Source organism: Thermobia domestica, chromosome 5 (genome assembly GCF_964235325.1).
Source record: "Thermobia domestica chromosome 5, izTheDome1.hap1.1, whole genome shotgun sequence".
In the NCBI taxonomy this organism is placed as follows: Eukaryota; Metazoa; Arthropoda; class Insecta; order Zygentoma; family Lepismatidae; genus Thermobia; species Thermobia domestica.
This window is the reverse complement of record NC_137458.1, coordinates 183,071,001-183,090,370: the sequence shown is the minus strand read 5'-3', so window position 1 is coordinate 183,090,370 and position 19,370 is coordinate 183,071,001. Positions and strand designations below refer to the sequence as shown.

The following is a 19,370-nucleotide window of genomic DNA, read 5'->3' as shown; positions in this document are numbered from 1 at the left end:
TGAATTTAGCTGATCAGACATCAGGTACACGGCGTTTGTGGCATAAGATGTTCTCAAAACGTTAATAAATTATTAGTTGAACAACGATGTAAAGATATTTACTAAATGTTGGTGAAACAGTAGGTTAATTTAATTCTCGTAGTTTTAATCCGTAGGTAATGAAGAGGGCAGGATAAGAAAGAAAAAAAACAACTATTAGTAGGAATTTATGTAATAACAGAGTGCGGAAAAACTGCAATACCAGGGAAAATTCTCGTTTCTCCCAGTACCAAAGCTAAATTTAATCTAGAATTGAGTGGTGCACCGCGCTCCAGAAATTATCGTGATAGAACTTACTTGATACAGTTAGCAGTAAGAGTGCATAATCTGATTAAAATATAAATTATTAATAGAATAAAAGTTTAGGCGCGCTTGCAGCTGCTCTGGCAACAACAAAACCTAGTCGAGTGTTGACAAAAAGAAAAAAAATTCCTAACCAGTGAAAGGCATCGGTTAGTAATTCATTTTGGAGAATGAAACATTAGGAGTCTTAACACGGAAGGCAAGTTACAAAGTGTGAAAGAAGAAACAAAAAATGAACGTGGATATAGGGTTGCAGTGGGGATCAGCAAAGTAGAGGGGAAAGAGCATGATGATTTCTGGTCAAGTGAATAAAATTGTCAACTCGGAAGCGGAAAACGGAGTCACTGGAGTTAAGTTTATAATGAATCAGATGATAGGACGAGAAGTGAGAAGTTACAACGTAATAAATGACAGTTTTAACAATAAAATTAGCTACCGAACAAGGAATGCATCTATCATCGACTTATATATCCCAACGACAGCACACAATCATGAAGTAAGCTTGGTAGGAGATTAAAATGCATTTCTAGGTGAAGGCGTAGAGGAAAAAATACAAGGAAAATATGGACTATTAAAGTGCAACGAAAGAGAAGAAAGACTGATTGAAGTTGGCATGAAGAACAAAGTAGTTAGCAAACTCTTTGTTCATAAAACATAAGCACAGATTTTTTACTTTGGTGCTTTTGTTGATCTGGCATTTTTCAGATAGATTACATACGTGTGAAGTAAAGGTTCAGAAACCAAATAAAGAGCTGGGGGTATTATCCAGGAGCAAATGTGGACAGTGATCCCAACTTTGTCGTTTGTCCCAACCAATAACGAGCTGAAATTTGAAAAATTAGGGAAAAAGAAAGAAAGAAAGAAAGAAAAGGAGGATGAAAAGTTGATACAAATATCCTGAAGAACAACGAAATTCAAGGAACTTCCTTGAAAAAGAAGTAGGGAAGATAACACAAGAACGAACTAACAAAGGAAAAGTTAGGTAGGAATGATCATACATAAAAATTGGCCTACTGACTACCACGAAAGAAGTATTGTCACAAAGTGTTCCATGGCAACGAAAGAATGGACCACCATGGAAATTGTCCAATTAATGGATTAGAATGTAAGAATATTAGGAACAGTGTGGCGAAGAAGCAATATAAAAAGGAGGAAATAAGATAATTCTAAAATGGAGACCTAACAAAGAAGAGTGGTTAAGACAGCAATGTGGAGAAATACAAAAAATATATATGAACACTTTTGGCTTACAAAAAGTTTAAAAGGAACTTCAAACCACGAAAAGCAAAGATTGATGTATTGAAGGTAAAGGGTGAGGATCCATAACTAACACTGATAGTAAAGTGAAAACTGGAACGAATATTTTGAAAGGTTCTATGAAAGCGACGAGCAACTAGAGGAACTGGAAAACATAGAAAAAGTAGAAAAGAAAACAATAGGAAACTTCATACTTAGGTCAGATGCGACAAAGCATTACAAGATATAAAACATGGAACAGCTCCAGGAGTTCAGAGAGATAACAGCAGAAATCATTCAATGTGCGGGACAGGAATTTCAAGGTAAGTTGTATAAATTAATCAACAACGTTGATAAATAAGGGAAGGTGCGTCCAGAATTCCAGAGAAGCAAGATAGTGGCAATAACAGAAAGAGTAGATTATGAGAAATGCGAGAGTCAAAGAATGGTAAGCTTGCTTATCTTGCTTAATCATGCCTCAAAATTCTTGATAAAAATAATCTATAAAAAATTGGAAGCCTGAATAAAAGTACGAGTAGAGGACCTGTTTGGTTTCAGAAGAATACTGGAACACGAGACTCAATATCCACATTAAGAGAATTGATAGAGTTTGAGTGGGAAGAGCAATTTACGTAGCATTTCTAGACTTGGAGAAAGTGTTTGATAATGTAGAATGAAACAAAGTGTCTTTTATATATATATATATATATATATATATATATATATATATATATATATATATATATATATAAATCCCGAATAAACTATGGAAGTGAAGAATAATATACAATCTATTCCAGGATTTAAGACGACAATTGAGGTAGAAGGGAAAAAGAAGAGAAGCAGTAATTCAGAAGGGGGTCAGCAAGGACGTTCATTGTCAACAGTTTTGTTTAATCTGTAGATCGCTTACCTCTGGTGCCTCTACAAATTAAGCTTACCGTAGGGTCCCTGGTTCGATCTCCGGCCATGTAAGTTTGTGATGGACAACATCGTGCCCGTCGGTTTTCTCGGGGTACTCCCGTTTCCACACATATCATCATTCCACCATTTTTTTCCCCATCATTCATCTGCCTTAATCATCCATCTCCCTTAACCTAAAGGCTATAATCATGGGACTTTAAACTAAAAGATTTTGTTTAATATGTGCTTTGAAGTAGTAGTAAAAGATACCAAGGATACTGACACACAATTGAAAAATGTTCATGGACAGAAAATACACTGCTTGCATTTGCGACACTGTTGAAAGACAGTGTACTTAGAAGCCGATCTAAATGAAATGCAACAAGTGGTTAGCAGCAAATTCAACATGAAGATCAACAAGAGCAAAACAAAAGTCAAGAGATGCACAATTGATACAAGTAAAATAAATACCAAAGAGAGTGAAATAACAAGAGATAATAGCTGCAAACAAAATGTAAAATCCAAAATAGTTCAATCGAAAAAAGAATTCGAAGGAAAACAAAAGCTTCTAACCAAAAACCCAGATATAAAACTCAAGACCTGAGAAACTATATGTGGAGTTAGGCGTTGTATGGATGCGAGATATGAACTCAAAGAAATGAATTAAAAATGAGAGTGTAAGGCATTGAAATGTGGTGCTATAGAAGGATGTTGAAAATCTGATGGATGAATAAGGTATTAAATAAAAGCATATTGAAAATAGTGAGAGAAGAGGAGTATACTAAAGAATATTTCAAAAAGATTATGATGATTGGATGCATTATCAGACATGGAAAAATCACCATATTAGCTAGGAAGGAAGTGTCAAAATAAAAAATATCTGGAGGGAGTCAGTGATTGAAAGGTACGAATCAAATTCATAGAATATTTAGGGAAGACAGAGTACTTGAAAATGAAAGGTCTGGCTCAGGATAGGAAAGAATGGAGTGGTACGTCAAACCAATTGAAAAAAATGCTAACCTCAGAAGAAGAATACTGGAAATTGGAACTTCAATTATGTAGCACAACCAATCGAGTTAATGTGATGCCGTAACTCGATTATTATATTTGATTCCTCTGTATTAAAAAAATTCACAATATGCGAAGCAGCTCTAATCTTTCATGTCCTCCTGAACTTCTACTAATTACAATTCCTTCAACTCTTGTAAGTGGACATTTACCTGTAATAAGCTAACTGTATAAAGATATCTGGATTAATATATATATATATATATATATATATATATATATATATATAATATGTAATAGTTTAAGGTTCAATAATTCCAGGCCTGGATAATTATTTAAATGCATATATATATATATATATATATATATATATATATATATAGTCTATAAGGAGTTCCAATATTTATTTAATTTGTATAATTTATCTGTATATTATTTGTAAGACTATCCATGGCTTTGGATTGATTATTGTAACAAAAAAAAAAAAAAAAAAAAAAAAAAACACTGACCAAAGCTTAAAACACACTTTATTTTAAATTGTAGTAACCGTTATTATAATTTAAAATAAAGTGTGTTTTAAGCTTTGGTCAGTGTTTCTTTTGTTATGTTATTTGTATAATAATTTTATTTTAATATATATATAATATATTGCATATAACCTTAGAGAAATTGCTTCTAAAATTTTACTTCTTAGCTAGATACACTGTTCCATTTGTTTCTATAGTTTAAGAACCAAGGGGGGAAGTTGGTAGCGTCGTTTTATTTATTTTTTTTAATTTTTTTATTTTTAATTTTTTTTTTTTTTTTCAAATTAGTAACGAACTTTCATTTTAGCTGGGGATCTTTTCGTTCATGGATGCTGCCAATGAGCAGAATCGTATATAAACAGAGCTGTTTCGCTCGGTCGGGGTTCTTCTGACACACTGGACCACATGGTTACGTTCGACCGAAGGTCCTAATATCTGTTGGATCAGCCATATTTTTTTAGCTATGCTGTTTAAGGCTGGTAGAGTAGGATGGTCTTTCGGAATGACCGAGGATAGGGAATAGGAGTTTTTTAAGTAGATAACTAAATAATAGTTTTCTGGGGAGAATTCTTTTTTGTTTGTTGGGTCTTGAATTTTAATCCCGCCGGAAACGTGGGGATATGTATTAAATAGGTTTTATATTTTGAGATGTTTTAATCTCTTGGATAGGCTTATTAAGGAATTCTTTTTACGAATACCAATGGTTTTGGGTTCGATGTGCCTCTGGTTCGAGAACTTTGTTTCTCGATTTAAAAGTTTGTTTCCCTGGTCCTAATCCTGTATCAGTGCTTGAAAAAGAAATAAGTTTCTGGTCTCTTTTAGAGTGAGACCTTTATTAGGGCAAGGCCTAATTGTTGGTGGCCAGTTTATTGTCTCGCAGAGAGAGACGTGTTTCTTCCATGAACATAACCTAATACCTTGTAGTACTTTTTTAGTCTGGTATCCCTTTTCACAGGTTCTCTTAAGTTCTGGAGTCCTGTGTAGATAGGCCGAGCATTTTCTTTGAGTCAAAGAACTGCTTTTGAAGTGAAGGCTAAGTGGAGCTGTGCCGCTAGCGAGAGCAGAGAAACTTATATGCTCAAGTATGCTCTAAGTTTTAAGGGTCCTTTGGCATAATTGTGTCTAGTTAGGGAGTGATGGGTTCTGAGTTCGATTCTTCACGAGTCAAGTTTTCCGAGTGCTAAACGAGAACTCTTGCTGCGTTTCATAGAGAATTTTTTAGTTTTTCCTCATATCTAGTTTTTGAATAAAATATTATAACAGATCAAGATAATGTTTCGTTCTTTAAAATAAAAGCTTCCCTGTACCCGGATGTAGTAAGAATATGTATAATCATACCCTTAGCATTTAAGTTTTTGAGAGGAGCCAGTAAAGAAGGATTAATTGGACGTAATCCCGTATTCTATTTTTTATTTATTTAGTACTAGCAGCGTTCACCCCGCTTCGCTGCGGTCACCCCGGAACGCAATAAACTTTGTTACTTAGATAATTTTTACTTTTTCGCTTTCAAATTGCAGTAAATGTTAACATTATAGCGCCTGTCATTTATGTTAACCCGCCGAGTGACACGGTCATGCGGGTTGCATATAAATACGTTTATTTTTATACCTATGATGAACTAACAAAGGATTTGTACGTTATGGACACTTGAATGGTCAATTATCTCAAGACACTGGTAATTAAAAATTAAAGTGATATGATAAAAACCATCTAGGGTCCAAATCCTAATAACCCCCCAAAAATGAAAGAAATTGGTTCAGCCGTATTAGCGTGATGAGGGAACAAAGGATTTGTACGTTCTCTTTTATAATATAGATATTGACTTTTCAATTCAGTTAGAAGAAGACTGGTGTAAGAGAGATAAATTAAAGGGTTCTTAGTAGTGCGATACTAGACAGCGAGTCTCACATTCTCCCCCATAGTCTTTTTGGCCATTATATTATTAGTAATATTACTTATCTGTGGTAATTATTTTGGAGACTACACTCTGTAAAACTATTGGCTATAAATCTTTCAACAAACACTGATCATAGGTAATATGAACTGGTTGACTAGTACCATTTTTGTACATATTTCAGTATATCCTCCACTCTCTCAGACCACGTCTCTTACCGTATTCATTAGTCTCATATTTATCAGAAGCAATCTTAAAGTACTATAACTTGTTCCTATTGCCGGGCCACGTCGGAATTTTCTTCCACTGTCATGAAAGTTTTTCTCTCCTTTTCTATTTCATTTTCAAAATTATCTTTTGGCTTATGTGAACCCGACTCCCCTTGGATAAAACCATATAAAATCAGCCAATGATGGTTGCTGACAATTTTTCTTTTTTTAATTTTTTGTACAAATAGTTGTACTGTATTTAGAGAGTTAAAAAACATCATTCACTTTTTTAAAGATTCTAATTTTCATTTGATCAGCCATTTTGTATAAGCGCGTAAGTCTATTTGACATTTTTCAGATGTTTGTTGTAAACGCTGTACCTCAGTTATTTTCGAAGATATTAATTTAAAACCATTTTAAATAGCATTAAATGTTCAACGATAACCATGCCTGTTGTTCTGTATGGTTGCGAGACATGGTCGCTTACTCTGAGGGAAGAACATAGACTGAAAGTATTTGAGAACAGGATCCTGAGATGAATATTCGGACGCAAGAGGAACGGGAATGGGGAATGGTGGAAATTTCATAACGAGGAACTACATAATTTATACGGTTTACCCAACATTGTTAGGGTCATCAAGTCTAGGAGGCTTAGATGGGCAGATCATGTAGCTAGAATGGAAGAAAGTAGAAACGCTTTCAAAGTCTTGACTAGAAGACCAATCGGAAACGACCATTAGGAAGACCTAGGCGCAGATGGAAGGACAATATTAAGATGGATCTCGCAGAGGTATGAATACAAAGTAGAAACTGGCTCCAATTAGCTAAGGATAGAAGTCAGTGGAGAACTTTTGTGAACGCGGCATTGAACGTTCGGGTTCCATAGGCCATAGAGTTAGTTAGTTAGTTTTAATTAAATGTTCAACATTTTATGTCCAATGCTTATTTAAATTTAAGCTTACGACACCACAAATTTTCAAAAAGTTGTTGAAAATTTCAAAGTTGACTTAGTACTATATTCACTATAACTAGAGTAACATTGGTGAGTTCTTCTTCCATATTTTGTGGCTTTTTCTAAATTTGAAATAATGTATTTAAATAAGTTTGGTAAAGTTTAAAGAATGATGTCTCTGATGAGACATGGAATAAGAATGTTTTAAATACGGAATATACATCTGTGTAATAGAAATCTATACTAAAAATTTCAATTTTGGTATTTGTGAACAAAATTATGAATTTTGAAAAAATTTCTCGGAAAACTCATTTTTACGCTACTCTCAACCATTTGTTTCTGAACTAAATACTTTACCAATGTGAATCACGGGACACATTGTTTTAATTTGTTATTTCAGTTTTAATGTTAAATTCCCTACGCCTTAGAATAAACGTACAACATTCAAATAAAAAAGTTTAATTTTGAAAATTAAATAAAATTGATAACCTATCACAAATAAAAAGGACATTAGAAATGTTGTAAGCTTAAACTACACTTGACTGAGGTATAAGCCATTTAACATTAAAATTGAAATAACAAATTAAAATAACATGTTGCACCCTGGTAAAGTAGTTCAGAAACAAATGGTTCGGAGTATCGTGAACGAATTTTTCCATGCTGTTTTTAAGAATTCATAATTTTGTTCAGTCTAATGTCGAAGTTGAAATTTCTAGTACAGTTTTCTATTACGTAGATGTATATTCTGTAAAAGGAAAAAAACAAAATTCATGTCTCACCAGAGGTATCAAACTTCATAAACTTTGCAAAAATTTCAAAATATCAAATTAAGGAAAAGCACTTATTAATCGTATTACTCTATCTACAACAAATATAATACCATATTTAAATACAATAAAGAGAATTAACTTTGATACTTTACCCCTTTATTATAAACTTCAACTCCAGAAAGAGGAATTTGTTAAATTTCAATACTACACTTCGGGAGTAATTTGCACCTTTCAGGGTTTCATTGATACTTTTGATACTAAGAGAGGATTAAAAAAGAGAAAGTACTAAAGAAACTGATGTTTGTTGCAATATTCAAAAATCCAATCCCAAGATATACAAGTGTGCGCTAATGTCTCTGCAATCACTAATTGGCACACGCGACTCAACATAAATGGCCGCCACCACTCTCAAACGGGCTGAGATTAAAATTTTTTGAAACCAGTTTTGTGCTGCCAATGCATTTCGTTATAGTTATACAATTATTTGTAAATTTTATTATTTTCTTACAGTAGGTGAATTGGAAGCACGTAATATAGGAATAGAGCGCTCTCTCTCTCTCACACACACACACACACTATATATATATATATATATATATATATATATATATATATATATATATATATATATATATATATATATATATATATATATATATATATATATATATATATGTATGTATGTATGAGCATTGAAAAAGATGTAAAGTACGTACGAAAAATAATGTTTTACCAAAAATGACGAAGGAAATGGTATCCAATCTTGTTTCAGGGGTTGTTAGATGGGCATATAGCCCCACCGCTGTTTTCTTCAAGTCAGTGTATTGTTGAGCTTGCCAAGTATTTTCAAAATTGTGATTCCAACTAAGGGCATTAAACTTTTATTGCACATAGTACAAACACTCGGATGGGTCTTTGAGCTTTAGTTAAATTTATCTCATTCCCTTCCGTTATGTGTAATGCCGATCGAGGTATTTGATCCAATTAAATGTAGAAAGACTAGATATTGTAGATATCAATCTTCTTTTTATTTTTACATAACAAATGCTAAGTTGAATAAAGAAGTCTTTTATGATGAATAGCCTATTTGAAGCGAAATAACCATATGATAGCAATAACTTTGAGTGAAGACATTTCGAAACAACTTAAAAGTTGTTGCAAAGGTTAGAAAATAGTGTCCTTATTTCCCCGACTCCGACAGTGATTAGGAATATTCTTAATAATGTTGATATACGTGTAGATGCCTGCTTGATATAGTGTGCATGTACGTGTGAGTATAGCAGCATGAGTAGATTTGTTAGTGTTGTGTGTTACTGGAAACAATAAGATGACTAACCACGTGAAACACTGAGTGTGGGATTCTCCAGGCACAATAGGGAAACTGCAAGCATGGCCAGGAAGATAGGCATGAATTGAAACATATTGTTTTGTGTTTGTGTAGTTCGCATGGAATTTGAGAAGAACACTAATCACAAAATGTGTATATGAAGATAAGTATAATTAATATGAAAATCAATTTATTTCTCTAGTAAATTAGAAGATGGTGAATCTCAACAGGTTGAAGTTAAGAAACAGATATCAGGAAACATCATGGGAGAATTTAAAGATGCATTTGTGCTGTGTTTGAGAAGAATTCATCAAGGACTATACTTAGTTTATTTCAAGTGGTCTGCACCCACCGGTGTAAATGATCGGTGTTACTTGAGAAATTTGTGTAAAATGTTGGTTATGTGCAAACGTGTGGAAAGACTTTCCTTTTTCTAATAATTATTCATACGATTATCTTTTCAAAGTTATTTTTGAATAATCTCTTTATAAATAATTTCCCTCGTTCTCATACATGGTGTTCCTGTATATGCTAATAATTATATTGATTTATTATTATATTATTATTATTAATTTTGTGAAAATCAGTTTGGATTAACAGAAAGACTGCTTTCAGTGCCATGAATCCAAATCTGTGAAAGCGAAAAAAAGTAATTATAAACTGTATAGACTTAACTATTTTATACTACTGTTTTTTGAAAGAATGAAAAGACTAAAATTTCGATGTTTTTTTATTACTGATTTTTGAAAAGGAAATTTGGTGTTCTCTCTGTATAGTGTAGCTTCTATATTAAATGTTGGAAGTTTACATGATTCCATATAACATAATCGTATTGGTATGATACTTCAGTATAATCTTCTAATAATAATAATAACATAATTTAAAATACTAAGAAAAGAGCAATTCAAAGAAGAATGTACACGTCTGTGTTAACGAAGAAAATGCACTTCTGAGAGGTTTTATATAATCGATATCTTCATTCATTTTTGATAGTGGAAATAACTATTTCATGTTGCCATAGATTCTGCTTTGATATTGGCGTATTTAATACAATTGGTCACATAAAGCGGGGAATTCTAAGTGGTCAACTGAGAGTTAGAATCTGTTGTCTCCGAATTTACGTGGTACTGATAACCTTTGGTATTTAACACAAATTGAAACTGTTGTTCTGTGTATATAGATTGGTTAGTATTGTGCAATTTATATAAAATCATGTATCTCGTACAGTAATTGCAATGAAATTGTTATAGTCATTTCGAAGGTGAAGGAAGAAATTATTTAAGAGCTTTCCAGTTTTGTAGACAAGTATACACTTGCTAGTTAGTTACTATAATACATATTTGCAATATAATTATATATAAGCCATTATAGGATGCTACATAAGTGATTGAAATTTGCTAATGCGGTGAGATGAAAAGGCTGCTACAATAGTGCACCACCTCTTTGGAATCTCCTTCTTAGTTTCGTATTAGTTAAAACATGTGAAGCTTCTGTAATTTGTTGTGTTTACTAAGTTCTCTTCTACTCAGTGTGCATATTTCTATTGTATTTTCTGTTTTACAGTATAAAGAACTATATAAATCTAAGCAGAACATAATTCAGGATTAATGTTTATATCATAAGTATTACTATAGTATGTATTCGATGTTTATCCAATATGTTCGGTGAGAAGCCTACTTTCAAAATTTATCAGGTATATTTTCAGTTGTTCCAAATTTATCAGGTATGGTACGTAAGTTGCATACAGAACTTCGAATGTAGCATCGCTTTATGTCTTGGACAACTAAAGAATGAATGGCATACAAATAAAAAAGGTAGTTTTCCAGGAATGTGATACACTTGTTGACTGTGTGCTGTTTTAATGGCAGTGTCTCTTTTATACACAATTCTATTTTTTACTTGCTGATAATTACCCAATTTTGCGATATAAAATTTTATTGTTTAGGAATTTACTAAAGCTTCGTAAGTTCTATTAATGTGAAAATCGTACTGAAATAGACAAAACATTACAGATAATGGATATTTTCACAGTGAATATTCTGTCAGTTTAATATATTCGTATAATTCTATTATATCGCTCTATAATTCTATATCACTAAGTAATTTCTTGATTGGAACATATTACGTATTTCCAATCTTGGACTCAGTATATGCGTGGGCTCTAGACCTGTGAATTTTGGTAGTCTCTTTAAGGAGTTGTTGAGTTTAATATTGTGATGAAGATAACAAAAGACTAACATATAATTTTTCAACTCGATAGGTGATGATCACTTTGAAAAAGATACCAGAGAATTGTGTTAGGTATTGATATTATAAGCTTCTAAAATAAAAATAGTAATAAATAAATAAAAAAGCATAGGACTTTATTTAACTTTTATTATACACAATTGCGTATAACACAAAATATGAAAACTTACTGTTCTCGACTAATTTACGTAGTAATTTTCTGACTTGCATTTGTTTTTTTTTAATATTTAAATTTTGCACAATCCCAGTAAAGTACATACCTACCCCTATGTAGTAATGTGTCAGCAACTTTCATATAAATTTCAATACAATTTTGTCTGGTGAATGTAGAACATAATTAACTGTAAATTACCAAAAAAAAAAAAAAAAGTATTAAATTAAATTTTAAAAAAAGTAAAAAAGAAGTAAAAGAAGGTACACAAGAATATCCACATGAAAAGGGATATCCACTTTTACTAGCTACTCGTTCGTCATGTACAATATATCCAATTAAGAAATGAAAGCTACATTTCTTAGTTACTGAGAAAAGGATTTAGTGACGTATGCGGCAAAATGTACTATGAAAAGGTCACATACATTTATAGTACTGAAAGAAATCTTCCATAAATTGAAGCCAGTGCTGTGTTTTCGCTGATCTATCAAATTGTTTTATTCATGATTTAGTAACTACTAATAAAATATTTTACGCACATCACAAAATGCGTTATATATATGTCAATGACTTGTCAATCTGTCGGAAATGAATATCGAATTCTAAGAGTATTAGATTTTTTAGTGTCTGTAAGTAATATAATTCATGGTTTGTACTGATTCTAATATAAATTAATTATTGGTTGCGTTGTTTTGTCCTATTTCTCCTCGTGATTTTCATCGGGGTAAAGTATTGTTAATCTTTTCTTGCTTATAGTATAATTATTGTTATTTAAAATATAGAACTGTAATTAATACTGTATCAAAAGTGTAATTATATGTAATAACTTGGCTATTTAGCGCGTGTTTCTTTGGTTTCTATCAAGTCATTTCTACTTATTATTAGCGTAATTTTCTTTGCTTGTTCAAAGTTACTTGTAAAATCCTGTAATCTAGATTAAGACACATAATTTGCTGACCTTGAGAGATAAACTCGGTAACTATCTGTGTACTGTTTGTGTAGTATATACAGTAATAAATATTAAATTGATCATAAAATTTTAAAGGGCTTTGAATTAAATCATAGATCTCTTATTTTATCTTTACATGAAATATGGCTTAAATCGACTGAAACATAAAACTAACTATTTCGGAATTTCCCGTCCGACAGTGATACATCAAGTCTAAAGGAAACGGTGATGGTGAGGTGGATGATGATTAGAGTCCAGATTTTTATGTAATATCAACCCCCTAAATATGTACACTCATGTCCAAAATGATTATCAAATTATATTCTTACAAAAAATCAGTTATAGATATGCGACAATGATTGTGCAGGGTACTTTTAATACTGATGCTGTGTGTATAATCGGGAAATGTATATTTGTGGTAAATTTCATAGGAAAGGAATTATAAATACGAAAATTAGAACGAGTAAAACAAAATGTTGCTAAATGGACAAGTATGTTTGTTTTATTTTCGTTTTATTGTTCTTATTTACTGCTCTTTTGACATGAAATTTTCCACATGCATGTCTTTGACAGTTATACACATACTAACATTATAAGAAATACCGGGCGAATTAGTTATCAAATTATATTCCTACAACAACATATTTATAGATATGCGACAATAATTTTGGACATGAGTGTACATAAATATGTAACAAAAATCGCTTAAAAATGTAAGAAATATGTAATATTATATAAGAAAATGTAATATTACATATAATACATATGTTACATATTTATGAAAACGTAATATTAACACACGTGTGAGTATGCAATATTTAAACGAATTATGAAAATAAAAAGGAAACTCTACTACACTTTATCCTGCTTAATGCAAGTCCCCCAATGAAGTGAAATGCTTGAACAGTTGAAACAGCCATACGTCACTGACGGGACTGATTGCAGGATAATAAAAATCAGACGCGAATAAAGTAAGATGTGAATCGGCAAGAGAGAAACAGGAAAGCCCCGCGAAAAGCAATGCATACGGCATTTGTACGTCAGAAATGTCATGTGGTGTGCTGTGGTCCCGTTTCAAATCTAGAATCTTTTACACTAAATGTGCATCCGTCACCACGGCCCAATCTTGAAATGAAGTATACGCAATATACAAATTTAAATACTAAAAGCAACTTAAGACGAAATGTATTGTTTTATATATATTTATTTCATGCAGGGAAAAGCAGTCTATATCTTTTAAACAATACCAGCTGAACGAAGATTGAAGAATATTTCCACTAATGAACATTTTTAATTTGAAATAAAGTACTTACAAAAGATGTGCCTGCAGTTCAACTGTGTTGTTGCACAATCGGTTACAAGGTACATTTCCAAATGATCAGAAGTAAAATTTTGTCGACGATCGGATAAAATATTCTTGTATGCAGAGAATGATCTCCCCACATCACATGAGGTAACAGGAGCGTATTTCAACAGGGGGATGTAGTTGGGGGAAACATCTTCAGGGGAAGTTCTTGTTTCACTACTGAGAATCACACACTGCCAATAGGTTGACGTAACTCGGGTTTCTTTCCAGCACTGCATTTAGTTTCTTTCAAACTTTTTCTTCTACATCTCCACACACACCTTGCAGCAGTCTCTTTGCATCCTCTATGATTTCCATGGATTCCGGAAGAGGCCGCCCAACAGTCTCTAGCTTTTTAATGCTTGTAGGTAGCCAACCAAAATTGCTGTCTATGTATGCGATATTACACGCTACTTTTGAGTCATTAAACGGTTTCTGAGCAATGCCAACTGACACAGCAGACTCTCATGTAAATAAATGAACAATAGGCTTAATTTTTTGAAAATGTTCATTGTAGAAATGTACTGCCTGTGTCCAAGTGCCCCATCGCGTTAGCACAGGCTCCGAAGGAAGTGGCACGTCTGGCAGTTGACCTCTGTAAACTTGACCACGTTGTGGTGCCTTAACAAACATTTTTTTCGAGGAAGAAACTAGTTGATTTACTTCGCAAAAGTTGTCTCTCACGTCTTCAGCAACAGCTGAAGAGCATGGGCCATACAGGTGAAATGAATTAAGTGAGGGTTAAAAACTGGAAGTGCTCTAACGGCTTTTAACATATACGCTGCACTGTCTGTATAGAGACCAAGGACTTTTTCTTCCTGAACTCTTCCCGGCTACAGCACTAAGACCATCGTTTACAAAGCGAGCAATCGTGGAATGATTCGTGCGTTCCAGCAATTTACTCGCAATAAGATAGGATTTAGATGAAGCATCTTCACTTAACTTTCCAATCACTAAATTTGCTACATAACGTTCCAAAACGTCTGTTGTTTCGTCCACAGAAATCCAAATATATATAAACTACCTATTTCTGCTCTAATGGTATCTATAGCTTCTTTATAACAAACTTCGAGATAACACTTCGAAGAAGGGATTCGTCAGGAATTCGACGCCCGCAGTACTTCTCCAGAAGAGCACGGTATTTTGGCACTTGAACTTTGTTCCAAGGAATGTTTGCTGCTATCATTGCTTGGCACAAGTCTTTGAAAAACTCACTCACTGAAGTATCTTGACGCATTTGTGTCAAGACTACTTGTTTTTTGCAGTTCACAAATTTTTATTTCTTGCATATAGTGCACTTCGTACATGTTGTTCTAAGATTTCATTGAACATCCAATTTTTTTGTCACACACTTGGCACAACACACTTTACCGTCCGTAGTAAACGCATCATCGATAGTTGCCCACTACCGCCATTTCGCGGATAAAGTTGAGGCAACCGGAGACATTTCTAACTTCGACGGTCAATACAAAACACGTGCGTTTTGCAACTGCAATACTAGAGTATTGTCCTCCTGTCATTCAGTTCAACAAGTGAAGTTCTTTGAAAGCTTAGGTTACCTGCTATGATATTGCCATTGTCGCCAGCTTCTTACAACGAACTCTTGCAGTAAAGTCTTGGAAGCACACTAGCATACAGTTTTAACTTGAATTGCAGGATTTGCTTTCATCTTTTTTCCCGTCCGACCTCCAATAACAATCAAATAGACGTCATTTTAGGAATTTTCTGGCCAGTCGCATGTCAGGCACGTGATCTGTCTTCCTCCAGAGTTGAGAATAAAGGGCGCTGCTAATGTACCCCGGAGGGAGAATTTTACTTGTTTCTTTTTATATTTCTTTTATCGGCGAAAATTCTGCGAAACATGGTTTGACAAATAAAAAAAGAGAGAGAGATTTCTCTTTCGGTAAAGAAACGAAAAGATAGACATGACAAAATTGAATCTAGATGCAAGCTTTCCATAGTTGGAGAGTTTTTTTATTTTAAATTAAAATTTCGGTAAACGCAAAATTTTAAGACAGTTGTATGTAAAAAAAAAATGTAGAAACCATAGAAATATGTAATATTGGTCAAAAAATTTGACGAACATACATATGAAGGAAAAAATATGTAATTACATACAAATCCGGACATTAATGATGATGGTTGATTTACGAAAGTGGGAGAACTCCGGGAAAACTCACGCACACGATATTTGTCCATTACAAAACACATTTGCTCGAAGCTGAGATCGAAAATTTCCATTCTTTGTATCCTTTAATATATTATAAACCAGTAGGTTTTACTTAAGACTTCTTTCGAAAACAATGTATTAGAAATCAAGATGACTTACTTGTTCTATAACTTTCAATTTTTTTGTTTTCAATGAGTTCGAAACAGTTTACAATATACATGAGTTACAATCGCAATTAGTTATGACGTAAAATTATCAGCACTACCATGAAAGGAAGCTATTATTTTATTACCAAAAGAGGAAACGTGAAATTACTAGAAAACATACTTCGTAAAAAGAAATGTAAAATATATATGTGAAATAAAATGACATTATTTAGTGTAACGTTCCACGCTTATGCTCTTTAAGCTAAAGAAGACATTAATGAAAATTAAAATTACATTATGTGCTCTCACCGGAAATCGAACCCGGGAGCAAGCACATCAAAGATAGTATATATATAGAGAGAGAGAGAGAGATAGATAGATAGATAGATATCGGGTGTTCTAAAAATGGCGCCCACGGACCACAGAGCACTATTCTACAGGGCAAAATAGGGCGAAAAGCTTATATGATGCAATGCTCTCCGGGACCTCCTTCAGCCGCTACGGGGCATCAAAATTTCACAATGTGGCAACGTAGTAGATTAACTTTGAGCTATTAGCATTACTCTACGAATGTAACAACAAGCAGCTGAATCGACTGCTAGACTAATAAGTTATGCTAGTGTCAATTAATATTGACCTTAGCTACCATCTGGAAAGAATTGAGAAAAATTATTTAATAGATTGGTAGATCTAGTATATGGTTCTTTGCAAAGTTGCCACATAGTGCAATTTGTCTGTGTTACGAGGGGGGACCCAAAAAAAAAAAACGGGAATTGTGCTGCAGCGGGGAGGGAGAGTGGGGAACCCATTGTTGTACCAGTTGTCCGTTACGATCACGCCACCTGCGTCTGTGTGCGAAGTTGTGTCGCTGTGAGTGCATTGGTTCGCTCTTGAGAGTTTATTTAGTAAAACAACTTTTTCCAGTTCGGCGAAAACATGATGGCAGATTATCAAGAGCAACGGGCGGCTGTGAAATTTTGTTTCCTGTTGGGGAAATCGGCCGCGGAAATTACTGTAATGCTGAAGACTGGTTTTACTTAGGGCAGCATCCCCATAAGCAGAGTTTACGAGTGGTTTGCACGTTTTAAAAATGGAGAAATGTCAATTGTAGACCAACCCCGTTCAGGAGGCCCTCAACGGCAAGAACTGACGAAAACGTCGAAAAAAATCAATGCCCTCGTTCGTGAAGACCGTCGCCGAACCATTGATCAACTCTGTGATATGTCTGAAATATCGTGGAGTTCAATTAAGAGGATTTTATCAGAAGATTTGCACATGAGAAGGGTTGGAACCAAATTTGCCCCTCGCCTTCTCACAGACGAGCAAAAGGAGCGTCGACTTGAGGCATGTGTTGAACTTCAAAATCAGCTCAAAGAGGACCCTGACTTTTTTGCCAAGGTGATTACTGGTGATGAATCGTGGTGCTATGGCTACGACCCCTAATCAAAGCAGCAATCAAGCAAGTGGAAGACAAGTGGCTCTCCTTGTCCCAAGAAAGCTCGCCAAGTGAAGTCACACATCAAGACAATGCTCATTTGTTTCTTCGATTGCAGAGGTGTTGTGCACGCGGAGTTCGTTCCCCCGGGTCAAACTGTTAACCAGGGGTTCTACTTGGAGGTTTTGAAAAGATTGAGGGGGAGTATCCGGAAGAAAAGGTCAGATCTTTGGCGCACAGGCGAATGGTTCTTCCATCATGACAACGCTTCGGTCCACACCGCCCTCTCCGTGAAGCAGTTTTTGACCAAAAACGGCATGACACCGATTGTGCACCCCCCTACTCACCGGATCTAGGCCTTGTGATTTATTTTTGTTCCCCAGACTCAAACGTGACATGAAAGGAAAGCGTTTTGCCACTGTGGAGGAGGTAAAACAAAAATCGCTAGACGTCATAAAGAAGATCCCGATAAGTGATTTTCAAAACTGTTTTGAACAATGGAAGGATCGTTGGCAGAAATGCGTTGCGGTCCATGGACAATACTTTGAAGGTGATGAAAATTTGGTGTAAAAATATTAAGAAACAAAGAAGTTATGACCAATTTCCCGGTTTTTTTGGGTACCCCCTCGTATATAAATATTATATAATTATATAATATGCCAGGCTATGTTTTCTTACCTAACAATCAAGTTTTTCTAAACTATAGATAAACCGTTTAGAACTACAATTTCGTGAACGTCTGAAATTAAATTACTAGCTTCATCCACTTGAATTAGTGATGGAGTTCGCCTCTGGTGCTCAGGGTTGGCTATCCTATTGTAGACATCGTTGTGGTCAGCGATTTCACGAGTTTTTTCGAGTACTGACAAGTACTTGATTATAATTTCATCAATTACGTCATTTATGTGAATCTTTTTTTAAAAGATATATCGTGTAAAAGTATTAGTTTCATTATTCTGTTTCAAGGTATTTTATTTTGAAGTGACAATTCTTTGTGAATGAAGGAAATCAGTTACCTATTATTAAACGAATGGGTCAGGGAGCAAAATTCCAGAAGACAATAGCGTTCAGCATAAAATGTGTATTTTTTTTTAAAATAGTATTTTCGATAACAAGTCCTGTTACAGAAAATATCTTTTTAAGCGAACTACGTACATGCAAATATAGTTTTACGAATAATGATGTCCATTGAGGATAGATGAGGATAGATGTGATAGTACTGTCTACTCAGATTGTTTTGTGGTAATCTTCATCTACTTCACATGTTCATCATCAACACTATTTTCCTTCAGTAATTCTATTGTTTGAGGTAGAATTTTCCCTCTTTTTCAATCCGGAGTATTCCCTACTTAACTGCTTATGCTGTCGTTGGCTTGCGAGCTTCACACGACTCACACAGCATAAATAGACCTATATATCCTCTCATGACGCTCCCACTAAGTCGCTGATCTTTATCCCTATTAGTTTATTTTCTGTTCGCCACACGAGATATTTTAGTAACGTACATTTCTACTTTGGTAAATTAACATATTTAAATTAAAACATTTGGTACTTATAGTGCAGTAAATGAAGCTCAAATTTTAATGAAGAAAGGAACAAATTAGTAACAAGCTGAAAATTGGTACAGGGGTTGGGAATGATGTTCTAAACAACATACTAAAAGTCCCCTGAAATCCCAGGTGACCTTCGCCGCCATATTGGAAAATGGCCGCCGGAAGTGTCAAATGAACAATACCCAGATAAAAATAGCAATATCTTA

At 34.0% G+C, this 19,370-nt stretch overlaps 1 protein-coding gene across 49 annotated transcripts in view; it reads left to right on the top strand.

Moving 5' to 3' along the window:
• LOC145686312 (uncharacterized) overlaps positions 1 to 19,370 on the top strand; it is a 955,404-nt gene that overhangs the window by 774,988 nt on the left and 161,046 nt on the right. The window contains exon 24 of one of the 49 annotated variants that reach the window (XM_081759489.1): positions 9,371 to 12,603. The exons of 47 other annotated variants lie outside the window; for them this stretch is intronic. In XM_081759489.1, the coding sequence (XP_081615615.1) occupies positions 9,371 to 9,373 (3 nt within the window). In that variant the 3' untranslated portion in view covers positions 9,374 to 12,603. Of the gene's footprint in view, positions 1 to 8,613; positions 9,331 to 9,370; positions 12,604 to 19,370 lie in introns of those variants that run through there. One more of the 49 variants, XM_081759479.1, reaches the window with a different exon arrangement.